Source organism: Pteropus alecto, unplaced genomic scaffold (assembly GCF_000325575.1).
Source record: "Pteropus alecto unplaced genomic scaffold, ASM32557v1 scaffold35, whole genome shotgun sequence".
Taxonomy (NCBI): Eukaryota; Metazoa; Chordata; class Mammalia; order Chiroptera; family Pteropodidae; genus Pteropus; species Pteropus alecto.
This window is the reverse complement of record NW_006437828.1, coordinates 14,063,848-14,080,086: the sequence shown is the minus strand read 5'-3', so window position 1 is coordinate 14,080,086 and position 16,239 is coordinate 14,063,848. Positions and strand designations below refer to the sequence as shown.

The following is a 16,239-nucleotide window of genomic DNA, read 5'->3' as shown; positions in this document are numbered from 1 at the left end:
GCAAGGGGAAGCAGAGGCAGAAGCAGCTGCTGAGAACACCCGCACTGCAAGGCAGGGCAGTGCCTCACCTGTCCCCACCCAGCCCTCCGCAGATGCACAGGGAGGCCCTGCCTGCAGCTGATGCACAGTCCCCCAGTCCCCCCGGGAGGCTGTCCTCCCCACTGCAGGGGACACCGCTTCCGAAGAAGACCTTTCTGAGAGACGACCCTCCTTCCAGAGGTCGAGGTGAACGGGCGAAGACGGCCCCTCGCTCCTCTTGCTGTCCGTCCTTTGGCCCTCGCTGTCCCTCGGCTGGAGGGGGGCTGACAGCTCCAGGTCACTGCAGAGGCACAGCGACGCAGAGGGTGCAAAGACGTGACACACACACCTGAGCACGTAGGCAGAAACCAGCCATTTATTCATGAGAACAATTTGCATAGATGGTTTGCATTTTAAAATGAGGTTTAAAGTGTCAGAAGTGCCATTAGCTCTGAGTTGCGACGTCGCCGCAAGCACTGACGGCTAAGATGCCCCCGCAGTCATGCAAGCTGACGAGGGACGAGGACAGAAACGACATCTTCATTTCTCAGACCCTCAGCACTGAGGATGAGTTCGACCTTTGAAGCCACCACTCCACGTCAGCGGGACAGAAGCAGCCGTTTGCTCCTCACAGCTGTTCGTATACAAAATTCGAACAAAAACCCTAAAAACCACATTTCTCTCAACTTGTGAACAAAACAGTTGCTTTGGTAAATTCTATGAAGAAAAAATACTTTTCTCCTAGAGCACGCACAGTTATTTTCATTTCTCAGGCACGAGGAGAGGAGCCGTTTTCCATCTCTGCGGGTGACAGTGCGCGTTCCAACCTCAGCGGCTTTGCCCTCGGTCCAGGGTGGGCTGCTCGGGTGGGCTGCACGCCGGACCGTTCACCTGAGGAGACAGGACTCTGGACCCTGCCGTCCAGGTCCCAGCACGACTGGACTTCGGTTTCGACACCACTCACAACACGGCCCTTTGAAGGCTCAGTCGAGTAACCTCGTTCTTCTGGAAAAGGCAGGGGGTGGATGGACAGAGCGGGTGACGGGTGACAGATGCTGCTGCCCATCGGGACCCCTGCCAGCAGGCGTGCCCACGGCTCCCACCCGAGCACGCCCCAAACACCCACGTCCTTCATGAGAGGAACGCACAGTGTAACCCGCTGTTTTTAACCAAAAACGAACGAACGAAAATCCTAACCTTTTCTCTCACACGACCATTGCCTAAGAGCTGACGACAGCTGTCCTGCCCGGGACACACACCTGCGGTACCGGACACGGGGGCACGTTGCCAAGGACAGAGCACGTCTAGAAAGCGGTGCCGCCCAGTCGGCCAGCAGGCCTTTGTGTCTCCTGTTGAGAAAGTCCTGCGTTTTATAGAAAAGAGGCACTTGCAGCGTTTCACACAGTTTTAACCCTACAATGAGCAAGTTACCATTTTCCAAACAAAATTAAGAGCATTAAGTTACTAAAATTGATCCAGCATTCTTTAATCTATAATCAGAAAAGAACAAAACTTTAGAAGAAAATAAAGATCAATATGTAGAAGCCCAGAAGGGAAAACAAAGCCCCCAGAGGGGCTGCACTGTCACCGTCCACCCGCGGGAGGCGGCGGCCTCTGCAGACAGCGCGGCCTTCGTGCCGGTCACGTGGAAGGAACCTCTGCTTCTCTAGCACATTCGTTTACACGTTTTAAATTTAATAGGAAAAAGCTTTTCCAGGTGAAATGAGATTTGACACTCGCATGGCGAGCGGCATAGCGAGCCGGCGTGTCACCAGTTGGACACCTGCGGGAGGAAGGCATCGTGTCACCAAAAGACAGCTGAGGATGGCATGGACACCGTGTGGCGAGCTGGACATCATAGCTGCTGTCTTAGGGGACAGCATCAAAATTCACATCTCCAGTGTCAGCCACACATGGGACGCGGCAGACGCGTCCCCAGTAAGGCACCGCCCACAGCCCGTGTGGGGGCATGTGAGGGCGGAGGGCCAGGGGAGACCCACAGGCAAGGTCAGCGACTGGAAACACTGGAGCAGACGCCCCGTGTGACGTGAGGCGAAGCTGCTCCTGTGGCAGGTTCTGGTTCCAAGCTTGGCCCCGGCGTCCCCTCTGACGGTCACTCCAGCTCCTCCCAGTCCCCCATCAGGTGGCCTCTGCCCTGGCGTCTGATGCTGACCGCCCGGCCGGCCGACCTGAGGCTCCAGCGGGAGGCGTGTGCTGAGCCGGCCAGGCTGCTGTACCCGCCTGAGCCCTTGGCGCCCGGCTCCCAGCCTGGCCGGCTCGGGCAGTCAGTCACGGTGTCACCTGCCTCGGCTGCCATGTTGCCAAGGGCAAGTTTTGGAGGCTCCCAGCCTTCGATCTCATCTGGCTTCTTAGGCTGGGTATTCTGTTTCAAAGCCAAGTGCTCCCAGAACCCCGACTTCTTCTCCGTCTTCGGCTCCTCTCTCGGCCGCAGGTGAGTTCTGTGGGGGGCGGAAGAGGTTAGTGCTGGTGCCTCAGTGAACGCAGGGTTCTGCTCTGAAAACACGTGAACTGTGCAGAGGTGACACAAATCTATACGTGAAACTTTAGAAACGAGAAATCAGTCATTACACGTATTAATGGAGCTCATGAAAGCCGTATAAGGTGGCACACTTGGTGACAGTCGGGGAAGCCGTAGGGCGCGTGGGGCGGCGTGACAGCGTCCGGCCGAGCCCATGAAGGTGGTTAGGGCCCAGGTCAGAACAGGATTTAATGGTCACTTCCAGCGGGGCCCCACACCTAGCTCCCAGCACCCAGCTCCCATCTTCGGGCATTTGGTAGGTGACCCCAGAGGGATGGCCGACCTGCGGTGGGGACAGGTCTCCAGGCAGAGCCTGGTCCTGCAGCCCGACTGCTGGGTCCCGGGCAGTGTCCAGGATCCACGCAGCTGGACGGAGGGCCAGCATGCAGGGGCTTCTCGAGGCCCTGGCAGACGCTGACTCCAAGGGGCTGGTTCATGTGTCCCCGCACAGGGTCTGGGCGAGGTCGCCAAGGCAGCTCGGCCTCGAACCAGCGTATCCCTCATGGCGAGGCCCCAGGCTTGCTGTCTGGTCAGCCAGGCCGCTGGTCACACATCAGTCACCACTGAACCCGCACACCCACCTGCGGGCACACCTTCACGTTTCCGAAGTGTTTATCGTAAACCAGCGCTAATGTGTCCATTGAAACGTTCGCTTTTCTAGAATCTTAACAGTTTACGAGTCAGCCCTTCACATTTTTAACTTTTCTTCCCCATTTTCCACACGTTGCAGGGGTGGCTGAGTACAGGCCATCTCTGCCCCTCAGCCGGCCACCTGCACCTGCGTGGCCCTCTCAGACCAAGCTGGACTCTGCTGCCCCCTTGACAGCTTGCCTGTGTACGCGTGGGGGCAAGGATGTGACTGTCACTTGCCCTGCTGGCTGTCCTGAGGCTTCTCGGACCCCAGCCCACACTGGGCTGGCCGTGTCCCGGCAGGTGTGCCCTGGCCCCCGGGGACTCACCCTTGGGACCTGGGGGACTCCGGGGCCCCCAGCAGGTGCTGCTCGTCCTCGCTGTCAAACAGGGACGTCACCTCTTTCCATCCTCGGAAACTCGCTCCTTGCACCTAATGACAGATTGAGAAAAAGATCAGTCTGACGGAAAGACAAACGGCCGCGGTTCTGGGACGCAGCTGAGACTGACCGTGTCCACCCTCCAAGTCCCCTGCCAACGGCGAGGACGGTGGGCTCCGTCCACAGCCCTCTGTGCCCAAGGTGCTGGGGCAGCCCTCAGAGGGGGCCGGTGTCATGGGGTTGGAGCCTGGCCCCGCCTCCCAGGGTGCACCTGCTTGCTCCCTGGTAAATGTCACGACAGAGCAGACCAAGAGCTCAGGGGACACTGCCACCCGGCTTCCCCCCCCCCCCCCCGCCGCAGGCCAGAAACGCCCACGATGGCCAAGTGACAGCCTTGGATGTAGGCCACAGAGCCGAGGGGCCAACCTCTGCTGTCATGTCACAAAAAGCAAACAAAAGCGTCACCAGAAGCCCTTAGATGTCATTTTAGACCACGAAAGTGGTGGCGCGGTGCTCCCGCCATGGCCGCCGCCTCCCACTGTGGCTCACCTGGAACCGAGACCATGGGGCACGGGCCCCGCCCCTTGCTCGCTGTGGTTCTGCCGGGCTCGGCACCGGTGGGGACCCCACCCCCCAAGTGCCAGTGTGCCTGGCGCGGGGCCCAGGCTGGAGACTGTGTGAGCAACGCGACCCCACAGTGGCATCTGCCAGTGACCTCGGAGCAAGGCTCCTGCCTCACAGCAGTCGGCCATGGCTGTGACACTGTGCCTGGACCCAGGCACCAGAAGGTCAGGAATGAGAAGAGGCTGGCGTCACACGCACTGATGTTAACCAGAGGCCGGAGGTGCTCCAGGAGGTAAGCGTCACGCACACCGGGGCCACCCACAGCCAGGGAGGGGGCGTCATTTCGGCAGTGCTCCTTGGCCCCCACCCCAGGTCAGGCAGTCCTGCTGGACCCACAGTCACCACACTAAACCCCAGGACCCTGGAAGAGCACGTCGAAGCCACGCTGCTCACTGGACAGGTCAGCGCTCCGGCCCCACCTGACCCCAGGAAGGCCACCTTCACAGGGGCCGTTTGGCCAGTGTGACCCAGGGTTTGCCCACGAGGACACTGAAGCCCCGGGCCACCCCGGGCCACCCCAGGACCACAGGCTGCGACGAGGGCCACAGTTCCCATGGGGAGATGCCAGGTCAGAGGCAGAGCGGTCGTAATGGTGACAAACAGTGCCTCTTGGTGACAGAGGCTTGGGCAAAAGTCTCTGTGACTAAGATGAGACCTGGGCAGAAAGTGACAGCCACACAGGGAGATAAGCATGAAGCGGGGCCCCGCGTGCCCTCTCGTGGCCGCATCAGTGACCAGGGCTCCGAGACCCGCCCAGAAAGCTCATTCCCCAGGGAGCAAATGGTGTCACCCAAAACGCACCAGGTTCTTTCCATGGGTGGCTCAGTGGGAATGTCCCGTCACAGGACACGTTTGTGGAGTGGTCGGCCCCACATACATCCACATGAGCACTGGCAGGCCTGCCACCCCAGGCTTCTAAGACCCTCAGCTCTCACACAAGGGACATCATGCTCCAGGAAGTTCATTTTAAAGCAGCTGAACGTGGGAGAGCGACGTCACCAAGATGGTGACACAGGTCACCGCAGACTTCACTGCCCCCAAGAACTGATGGCTGCTCGTGGGCAGGACACCGTGCGGGCAGCGCAGTGAGGGCCGCCGGGTCTGAGGCAGCCCCGCAGCACCACGCCAAACGCCTCCTGAGCCCGTGGCCCCCAGGGAAACGCACCCCAGCGACACCGGCCCCCACACTGCGGGCTGCTCTTGGGAGCCCCCACTCTAGTTTTACCTCACGAGGGCTTCAGAGGACGGCGGGGGGCTGGCCACGGCGGGCACGAGACCTTGGCAGGGCTGGGTGCTGCCTGCAGAGTGCAGGGTCTCAGCCGGTGGGATTCAGGCCAGGAGGCTGCTCGGCCCTCCAGCCCACCTCCGCTCCGCACAGCTCTGGCCCTGACACGGCCCCTGGGACCCTGGAGAGCTGGGGAGCCCGAGTCCAGGCAGCGAGCAGCGGCAGCACTCGAGGGGACCAGGGCAGTGAGCCGGCTGAGTCAGTGCCGTCCTGGCGGCTGGCCCTCCCGCTCCACCAGGCAGCTGGCCTGCAGTCGCCCCGAGGACTGTGGCCCCAGGCAGAGAGCACAGCCCGTAGCCACCCCCACATGCAGAGTGACACGGGTGGCCCTGACCGGCGACGGAATTCAGCACTCAGTCCAGCCCAGCCCGACCGTCTGCCAAGCCTGACCTGCTAACAATATGCCAACAAATGAAACCTAGAAGAAGTGAGAAAATTCTCAGAAACATACAATTTTCCAGACTGAATTAGGAAGACCCAGAAGATCTGAACAAAGCAATTACTAGTAAGAAGATTGAATAAGGAATAAAATCTCCCAACAAAGAAAAAGCCCAGATCCGACAGCTTCACCGGTGAGTTCCACTGATGTTTGAAGAAGAATTAATGCTAGCTCTTCTCAAACTCTTCCGAAAAACTCAAGAGGAGGAAAGACTCAAACCCGCCTCACGAGGCCAGTGTCACCTTGACACCAAAGCCAGAGACAGAAGAGACGAGAACCACAGGCTGGTACCTAATGACACATGCGGAAATGCTCCGCGCAGCAGCAGCACCCCGCAAGGGCCCCTGGCCGCGGTGGGTGGGGCGCACCCGGGCGCAAGCAGGCGAATCAATAAGTGTGATGCATCACGTCGACAGAAGGAAAGAATGAAACTATCAGAAAAAGCACGTGACAAAATTCAGCGTCTGGTAAGGCCAGAAATTCTTCACAAATTACGTCTGTAACAGCCATAAACGAGGAGCCTAGAGCTGACCTCGTGCTCAGTCGTGAGAGGCTGAAAGGCTTTCCTCTGACGTCGGACAAGACGTGGGTGCCATCTCTCAGTCCTAGAAGTCTGGCCAGAGGCATCGGGTGAGGAGAAGAAACAGCATCAACATTAAAAAGGAAAAATTAAATTGTTTCCATTTGCAAAAGACATGATTTGATAAACAGAAAATCCTAAGATATAACCTGTATACAAACTGTGATATAAACAATGAATTCAGTAAAATTTCGGAGTAAAAAATTAACATACAAAAATCAGTAGTGTTTCTATACAAGAGCAGTGAGTGATCTGAAAAAGAAACGAGCAGCCACATTTACAACAGCACCAAGAACAGTGACGCACGCAGGAGGGAACGTAGCCGAGGGGGCAAAGCTCTCCGCACTGGAAACCAGAAAACAGGAAACCGACCACGACGCAGTCCGGGGGATTCGCCCGTGTTCGGGGGCCAGGCTGAACACCAGAACGCCCCCGCCACCCAACGCCATCTGCAGACGGTGCGCTCCCTATCGAAATCCGACGGCATTTCTTAGTAGCAAAACCAATGCTAAAATTTATGTAGGACCACAGAAGACGGTGAGTCGGCAAAGCGATCCTGAGGGAGGACAAAGGGAGGCTTCGCACTTCCTGATTCCAGCTCTGTTACAAAGCTGCACGAATCCAACGGCATGTGCTGGCATCAGAGACACACAGATCAAGGGGACAAGGCAGGGCCCAGATGTACACTCCACACGCGCGGTCAGCTCACACTTGACGAGGGAGCCCAGCGCGGTCCAAGGAAAACGTGCAGTTCCTTCAGCGCACGGTGCTGGGAAGACGGGGCGGCCACGTGCACGGAATGGAGCGGCGCCGCCACCCCACAGCGCAGGCGAAAGTCCGTGCACGATGGATCAGACTTAAACGTGAGGCCGGAAAGCATAAAACCCCCGGAAGTGAACTTTTTTTTTTTTTTAAAGCTCCTTGATGTGGGTCTTTAAAAATGGCAATGATTTTTTGGAAAAGACACCTAAAGCACAAACAACAAAATGAAAAAATAAACAAGTAAAACTACATCAAACTAAAAAGAGTCTTTACAGGAAAAAAACATGAGCGAAATGAAAAGGCAACATAGGGAATGGGAAGAAGCCTTGAGAGCCACGTATCTGGTGAGGGTGAATCTCCAACTACGTAAAGAACTCACACAACTCGACAAGGACAATCCAATTAAAAGGTGGGCGGAGGCCTGGCTGGACATCCCCCAAGGACGACACGCAGGTGGCCAACAGACACGGAAAGGTGCTCGCCACCCCCAGTCACCAGGGAGATGCACATCAAAACCAGTGAGCTGTCACCTCGCACCCGTCCGTGGCTGTCAGCAAAAAGACGAGGCATAAGTGTGGGCGAGGACGTGGGGAAAGGGAGGCTCGTGCGCTGCTGGGGGCGGTGTCAGCTGGTGCAGCCGCTGTGGAGAACAGTACGGAGGCTCCTCAGAAACAACCAGAATCCCCGCATCGGTCAGCAATCCACTTCTCAGGATTTTTCCAAAGAAAAAAACTCTGTCGCAAGATCTCCGCACCCCACGTCCCCTGCAGCATCGTTCCCAACGGCCAGGACACGGGAGCGACCCGAGTGTGCGCTGATGGGTGACTGGGCAAAGAACAGGTGATAACACACACACGTGTACACAATGCACATGTACGCACACACACGTGCACATGCACACATGCACAGCACACAGGCCACGTACACATGTACAGCGTGTACACACACACACGTGCACACATGTACATGGTGCACACGGACAATGCACACATGTACACACACTTGCACTGTGCATGTCACAGTACACACACATGGGCACATGCACACACATGTACACAGACGCACGCACACACATATACACACAATGGAATACTGTTTGGCCATAAAGATGGGAACCCATTTGTGACAATGTGGGTGGCCCTTGAGGGCATCATGCTGAGTGAAATGAATCAGAACACACGCTACGTGATCATATTTATTACTGGGATACGTTATAAAAAGGAAAAAACAGAAAAAAGGACAGACTTGTGGTCATGAGGGGGTTGGAGGGAGGGGTCAAAGACACAAAGTTTTAGGCACAAGACGAGGCCTGGGCCGAGGTGGCCATGCGCCGGCCGCACCACCCTTGGGCGAAGGCAGAGACCCGGCTGTTCCAGTCGCAAGGAAACGTTTTCTCTCCGTGGGTCTCCGAGGGCGGTGTCAGCTGCGCTTCTGGGGTCCCCGCGGGTGAAGTCAGCTCGCCTGCCCCTCACGGTGCTGTACGTCAGCTACACCTCGACAGAGCAGGAAAATAACCAGCCGGACCGGAAACGACACAGACCGTCAGGCGGCGGAGTGAAACTAACACGCCAGCCTGCAAAATTAGTCTCACAACTACAGCCTTAAAATTTGGAGCAAAATTAAGGCCAAATATAGTGTCGTCTGCATTTCCTATTTTCCCTCAAATATACAATTCTGGCTCTGAGTCCCCTGACGTGAACTTCCTGCTGCGGGTGCAGGCGGCTGCCACGGACAGACGGCCAGAGCGAGAAACGGACACTGACCTGGGGTGGAGGGGGACCAACAAGGCCCGCCGCTCCACAGGACCCAGCGCCGCCCCCCGTGGCTGCGGCCCGCCCCGGGGCCTCTCCTGGCTCCGCCGGAGGACTGTGGGCACGGCAGGCGCAGAGGGGACAGGCCCCCCAAGGGCCCACTCTGGACTGTGTCAGAGGAGACGAGACAGCTGAGGCCTGGCCATGGTGTCAGTTAACGGAATAGAAAGCCCAGTTTTCTTCCTGTCCGTTCCGAATCTCAGAATTCACAAACACTTTATGTTGAAACACTCAAGTTACTGAAAACTTGTAAGTCTGGAAAAACTGACTTCACTGGCCAGTGTGGGCCACTAGGTCAAACTGTAAAACCAGACTCTAGCCCCTCACCGGACTCGGCCCTGAGGGACAGGCCGGGACAGGGACCTGAGTCAGGAAGGCCTGGGAGGAAAGAGGCCAGACTCCTGGCCTCACGGAGCAGACGGGAGGCCCACGGATGGAGGACGAGGCGCGCCTGGTGCCAGCAAGGAATGTGAGCCCTGTGCTTCCTTGTCTCAAAAGTGTGACATCGGAAGATGACACAGCCTCACTCCGGGCACACGCACACCCGGAGGACACGCGTGGGTGACAAGGGGCCCTTGTGGGGAGAATCAGATGGCACTGGCCTGGCCCTGTGCCTGTGCTTCTCTCCGCCCAACTCGGGCACAGCCCTTCGTCACTCTGCGTGGGAACAAAGCCAGAAGCACGGCTGGCCTGTCCCCAGCGCCCAGACCCTGCCCAGGGCAGAGCGGTGCTCGCCGGCCCTCTGGGCTGTGGGGTTTGTTCTTTTTGAATTTGAAAAACAGGAAAACCCTAGGAAAAACTGCAACACGTAATGATAAAAATCCAGTGTTCCCAGTACACAGTTTTCTTAAACACCAGAAAAAGGCCCAGTAGAAAAACAGGCCAAACACGGGACACGGGGACCGTCTGGAGTGTCCCGTTCCGCAGAGCGAGGGGCCCGGCCCGGCCGTCTCGGGTCGTCTGAGCTTCAGGTGCCAGGTGAGACTCTCCCGCCGCGGAGAACAGGGCTGCTGTCCTGACAGACGGGACGCGCTGTGGCCTCCTCCGCCACTGACACGCATCCAGCAGCGGCGCTGGAGCCGCGGGGAGTGGCCTGCAGGCCGCTCGGCCTCCGTGCCCCGTTCCCGTCACGCGCTCAGACACTGTATCTGGGTCACATGCTCCTTTTTTCCTGAGCTGCTTTCTCGTGTGTCACCCTGGGGGGCGGCAGAGAACTGTTTACTGAGGCCGGGAGCCAGGACGTGCTGGAGGCTGCAGAGGCCCCGGGGGCTTCAGCAAACGTGGCCAGGGCAGGCCGCGCCGAGCTCGAGGTCCAGCCATGTTCATAGCCAGCTCCACGCCCCAAACCCGCACGCTGTCAGCGCAGCGTCCGCCGCCTGCCGTGGCCACCAGGTGACACGCGTCACCGATTTCTCCACACGTCATCTACGTTCCCCGTGACAGGATGGCCGTCGACACTCAGAGCAGGCCCTGGGCAGCGGGAGAGCGGAGCTTTCCTTCCCATAAGTTTTTAACAAAGTATTTTACTGGAATAAAAATTAAACTCTTAAACAATGACTTAATATTTAATTTGTGTAACCAAAGCGAACCACAGCCCTCACAGACCTGTACGCCTGATGAGGACAAATGGGGCAGTCGTACGTGTGGACTACTTCAGTGACCAGGCTCAAACCCACGGCCCGGCCCACCGGGCAGACGGAGCACAGACGCAGAGGCCAGCGGCCTCCCAGCTCGGACCGGCCGGACACGCCGGGGGCGCTGCAGCGACCACTTGGAACAGCTCGGTCTGCTGCCCCCCGAGCCACTCGGCGCAGGGCCCCTCCCCAGGAGACGCGCTGCCCTTCCTAGCACGAAGGCTCTGGTCTGAGTGTGTGTCCCCCATCACGTGCTGAGAACTGACCCGCAGCGTGACGGGGCCTGTGCACGTGAGGTCACCAGGTCAGGCCCCCGACAGCAGTGGCGCCCTCAGAACGGAGACCCCAGGACTCCCGGCCCCTGTCCTGAGGCCACGGCGAGGAGCTGCGGGGACAGGGACACACGTGTGTCCTGCTAACTCGTCAGACGTCCCCCCGCACAGGTCACGGCTGGTGGTTTCCTTTCCTGCACAGAAAACTCTAAGTTTCACGTGGGCGACCGTTCTGTTTGGATTCTCTTGGCTTTTTGGTGGCATGTCCAAAAAATCATTGCCCTGACCGACACGGAGACGTTCTCCGCTAAGTCCGTGGCTTCAGGTCTGACGTTTCAGGGTCTAATCCGTTCTGCGGGTCCAGCTCCCGACTCTGCACGAGGCCATCCCGTTCCCCTAGCACAGTGTGCTGCAGGGACGGTCCTTTCCCCACTGTGCTACTGGCACTGTCACAGGTCACGTGACGTGAGTGAGGGCTGACCTGAGGGCTCCCCTCTGTCCCGCTGGTCTGTGCTGCGCTGTCGAGGCTGCGGTGGCTGGTGACCTGCTCCGAGTATGTGTCCCCCAGGCACGTGAGCCGCCCAGCTTTGTTCTTCTGCTCAAGTTCTGGCTGTTCAAAAATTGTTTTGGCTACGCAGAGTCCCTTAGAATTCTATTTAAGTTTTGAGATGGCTTTTTCTATTTGTGCAAACACGGCTGTTGGGATTTTGATAGGGACTGTGCTCTGTAGGTCGCTCTGGGGAGTGTGGACATTTTAACGTGAGGGTCCCACCCCCGAGCCTTCTTTCTTGGAGCGATGTTTTCCGGTTTCGATGTACGACTTTCTTGCCTCTTCAAGTAAATCCATTCCTGAGTTTTTTGTTCTTCGTAAAAGGGATTTTCCTAATCTCCTTGTTGGGCTTTCACGGCAGTGAACAGAAACAAAGCTGATTTTGTGCCCTGCAACGTCCCTGAATTTATTAGTTATAACAGCTTTTTGTGTGTGAAATCTTTAACGTTTTCTACATAGAAGATCGTGTTGTCTGCTGAGGTCTTGCTTTCAGGTTTATCCTATTTGGCTCAAATAAATTTTTACAAAAATGGTCTACGGGTTTGGACGTAGGAGATCTGCTCGTGAACCCTAGGTGGGCAGGTCACAGCAGGTGAGCACAGCCGAGACACGTCACTTCTTTAGTGAAAAGCTCCTCTCTGCCTTCAGCCAGCCGTGTCCACGATGTCTGTGCATACCTCGGTTCACACACTCTAAATGCCAGTGAGCCCAGGTGTGACCACCCCCAAGGGAGCACAGGGTCAGTTAACGCTCCTGCACCTGGCCTCTCCCACCTGCGTGTCAGTGCCCTCGATTCCAAGTGCATAACAGAAACTGCGAAGCTGTCGCTCTCCCGGGCATCTGAGGTCTTGTTTCCTGGCACGGTTGTCAGTTTCGGTTCAAACAAACTCTTCTGAAACTCTCCACCGGTTCAGACGCTTCTTATGTCACGACATCGTTAACATAGCTTTACAGCTGTTATTCTTCGTGCTTTTAAGTCCCACGCCCGAATTAAAAGCCTCTTAGGCTTTCTGCCATTCCTTTTCCTTGCCTCTTCCTCTGCTCGGCCTCTCCCACAGCAAAGGGGAGGGCAGCCAGCCTCAGAGTGGCCCCAGGACCCTGCCAGGGCAGGCGCTGGGCTGACGGGCCAGTCCACAAGTACCAGGAGCGAGAGGACCCGCCCTGTATGGGGAACCCATGCAGGCTGAGTCCCCGGGCCGACCAGCCTGGGTCTCGCTCATTCTGAAACGACAGACGACAGCTTCCTCGAGCTTAGGCTGTCAGCTCTGACCCTGAGGTGACGGCGCCTTACCCCACGCATGCCTTAGCCCCTCACCACACCCAGGTGGGGCAGTCTGCCACTGTTCCCAGCAGGTGAGCCAGCACACGCTGAAACCCACGGTCACCTGACTCGAATGCAGTGAGCAGCGATTTTTATGAATGTTCTGAGTCGTGCTACCTAAAGCACTGGAAAAACCAGTAACTCTTACCGATTAGGATTGAAGCCCCCGGGCATCCCATTTCCAGCCTAAGCCCTGACGCCAGCAGCATCCGCGGGTGCACGGCACGCAGAGCGGCACCCCAGGGCCCACAGCTGCACGGCTCTGCTGACCCCCAGAGCAGCTCCTCGGGCCCCAGGACCTGGCACCGGGGCCCAGCGTGTGCTCTCAGCTCAGCCACCACGAGCTACACTTGGCCCCCGGGAGCTGGAGGGGCCACAGGATGTCACGCCTGTCACTAGCAAAGTGCCGATTCAGTCACTGGAACAAGTTGGTTAAAATAATCTACTTTTCCAGATGCAAATTTCATAAAATCTAAATACTGATCACATATTTCTGATAAAAAGTTAGCATCCAAATGAATAAGTGCTGGGGAAGGTAAAAACACACACCAGAGTTAAAGGCCACGCATGAAAACAGCGAGTGACGTCACCGACCGGCTTCTGTGCTGCTGACGCACCGACGTAATTCACGCTTCGGGTACGCCGAACTTAAGAGTACAGCGTGGGCATTACTGTCGCCTTTCTAGAACCTGCTCACGCAGCCCCTAGAAAACTTTGAGCTCTCAATCTACAGTCCAGATAACTCTCACGGAGATAAACGTGCTCTCTAAATGCTATCAACCGCGTGAAATGCCAGCGGCAGCATCTTCAGTTGGAACCTGGGTCCTGATGCTTATGTCACCAGCCCCCTACCTCTGTCAACCGCACTCCCGGTGAGTCGGCACGGTGGACAGCGCATTCTGGGGCGCCACCAGAGACCCTCGGGAAGAGGGCTCACAGAAGTCTGACTAAACTTCAGTCAAGGAGAGTCTGTCACCACCTCGTAGCTGTGGGGCCTTTCCAAGTCACCTTCCTGCTTTGTGATTGGTTTCTGCACCCAGCAAATGGGGCACTAACCCTGTGACAGTGCCTAAGCAGACACCCACCCCGCGCACCGTGTAACGCGCAGACACCCACCCCGCGCACCGTGTAACGCGCAGACACCCACCCCGCGCACCGTGTAACGCGCAGACACCCACCCCGCGCACGGCGGTTGCGTGCTCCAAACATCAGACTCGTTAAAGCCTCTCCTCGTAATGAAATAACCGCAATCAATGTTTCACCTTCTAACCTCCCCCCATTTCACCTCAACACAAAATAGATGTGTTTTCATGACCAAAAAGTGCGATCGCCTCAGGAGCTCAGAAAAACCCATCTTCTACAATGTTAACGCTGTTTTAGTAACAATTACGTGTTCCTTAATCCAAGTAATAACTGAACGTCTCACATTTCGAACTTACTACAACCTAACGAAAGCTATTTTTCTCTTTTTAAAAAATAACAGGTTATAGCTATGTGACCTGATTTTCAAGGAGGTCAAGCACGTCAGATTTGGAAGCCTTTCTAGGATAAGGCAAAGTGTACTCCCTGCCTGCGTGTCTCACGTCCAGCAGGCTGACCGGCCCTCGGGTGGGGGCCGACACACTGGAGCGAGATGAAGCCGAGGAGGCCCCCCCACCGAGCACCCCCTCCTGAGACTAGTCCCACTGCGTGAACTCTGAAGTACGTTTGTAGGCAGAAGCTTCATGGCAGACTTGTCGCCAACTGTCCAATTTGATTCCAAGAGAAACTGGCTTTGGGACAAGGCCAGTCCTCCTGACGGAATTCCCTCAGTTCAGAGTGTGACTAACCTGTCTCAACAAAAAATATCTGCTTTCCTATAGCAAAGTCTTCTCAACACATTGAACTGTAGGTGCCCTTAAGCAACACAGAAACCTCGCTCCTGCACAATGACGCAGGAGAAAACCCAGACCAGCTCGGGTTCAACGCCAGAGACAGAGTCCAGAGGAGAAATAATTGATAAACTGGACCTCATTAAAATTAAAACTTCTGGTCTGAAAGGACGCTGTGAAGAGAATGTGGCAGGCCACAGACTAGAGGAAAATATTTAGGAAAGACACATCTGATAAAGGACTGGATTCCAAAACACACGAAGAACCCTTAAACTCAGCAGTAAAAAAAACAATTGGAAATAGAGTCAGAGGCAAGACACCTCGCCAAGGAGGTTCACAGATGGCAAACAGGCCTAGGAGAGGGCGCTCCACGTCCTGTCACTGGAACGGCAGCGTGAGAGCCTCGCGCTCACACCGGGGGACTCTGTGCTGGGAGGATGAGCGGCCGCGGGCCCCTCGGTGCTGGCAGGGCCACGGGGCACAGCCACCCTGCAGGGCGTCAGGGCGGCTTCTTACGAGACTCACCCCACGCTCACGACCCAGCTCACACTCCTCGGCATTGATCCCAGTGAGTTAAAAACTCACATCACACAAAAACCTGCACATGGTGTTCACAGCAGCTTCATTCACAACTGTGGAAACGTGGAAGCCACCCAGACGCCCTTCAGCAGGTGGAGGGGGAGCTGGCAACCCGCACGGGAACGTCATTCGGCGCTGAGGACAGGTGCGCTGCCAAGCCCTGGGAGGACGCGGCGGGTCCTCACGCGCACATCGGTAAGTCCAAGGCGCCCGTCTGAGGGCGGCAGCTGTGTGGCCCCCGCTGCGTGACATCCTGGGACAGGCAAAATTAGGGAGGCCGTGGGAGGTCCAGGGATCAGGGCCTGAGCAGGAGGGTGACCAGGTGGAAGAGAGGCTTTTAGGGCAGTGGAAGTGCCCGTGCTCTATGAGATAGCATGACGCAGACACACTGCACATCACGTTGGTCAAATCTACAGAAGGCGCCCCACCCGGGGTGAGCCCAAATGCAGACTGGGGACCCCCGGTGGTGATGAGGTGTGGACAGAGGCGACCCTGGGCGGGGCGCTGTGCCGCGTGGGGGCCGAGGGCATTCAGCAGCTCTGTATTTCCCACTGGGGTTTGCTGGGTACCTAAAAAATAGTCACACACACACCACAGGCGTACAGACGATTCTGTACACCAGAGATCAGAAAAAAACTTCGACAGATGCGTGACTAGGGGTTGAACTGAGACATGTTGCTGCTCAAGCTCCTACTTTCTCTTAAGTTAGAAATGTTTCCAAACAAAATGTGAAGAGGAGAAAACACAAGTTTCAGGATTCAGCAGACGTGGAAGCACAGGAAGATGTTGCTCGTCCTCGACCCGCATTAAGTAGCTCTGCGATCACGCGAACCACCGTAAACCCTCGTCTGACATCTGACGGAGCCGCTCTTTAGAGAAACCGTAACATTCTGACATTAAAAAAAAAAGTCGGTAACACTGATACTATCAGAATACCTCCGGCA

General features: G+C 56.7%; 1 protein-coding gene across 1 annotated transcript; it reads right to left on the bottom strand.

Annotated features, from left to right (window-relative positions):
* Positions 1–374: 374 nt before the first annotated feature.
* Positions 375–4,473, bottom strand: TDRP (testis development related protein). Its single transcript, XM_015591804.2, has 3 exons — positions 4,390–4,473; positions 3,517–3,620; positions 375–2,477 (listed from the first exon to the last, which is right to left on the bottom strand). The coding sequence occupies exons 1-3, from the start codon at positions 4,471–4,473 to the stop codon at positions 2,132–2,134; spliced, it is 534 nt and encodes a 177-aa protein (XP_015447290.1). The 3' UTR covers positions 375–2,131.
* Positions 4,474–16,239: the final 11,766 nt, after the last annotated feature.

Excerpts from the sequence above, each read along its gene's own strand:
- TDRP (XM_015591804.2), bottom strand. The coding sequence starts at position 4,473 with ATGACGCCCCCTCCCTGGCTGTGGGTGGCCCCGGTGTGCGTGACGCTT. Across the intron at positions 3,621-4,389 it reads CCGGCCTCTGGTTAACATCA|GTGCAAGGAGCGAGTTTCCG; the intron begins GTGCGTGTGACG and ends ATCTGTCATTAG. Across the intron at positions 2,478-3,516 it reads GAGTCCCCCAGGTCCCAAGG|AACTCACCTGCGGCCGAGAG; the intron begins GTGAGTCCCCGG and ends CGCCCCCCACAG.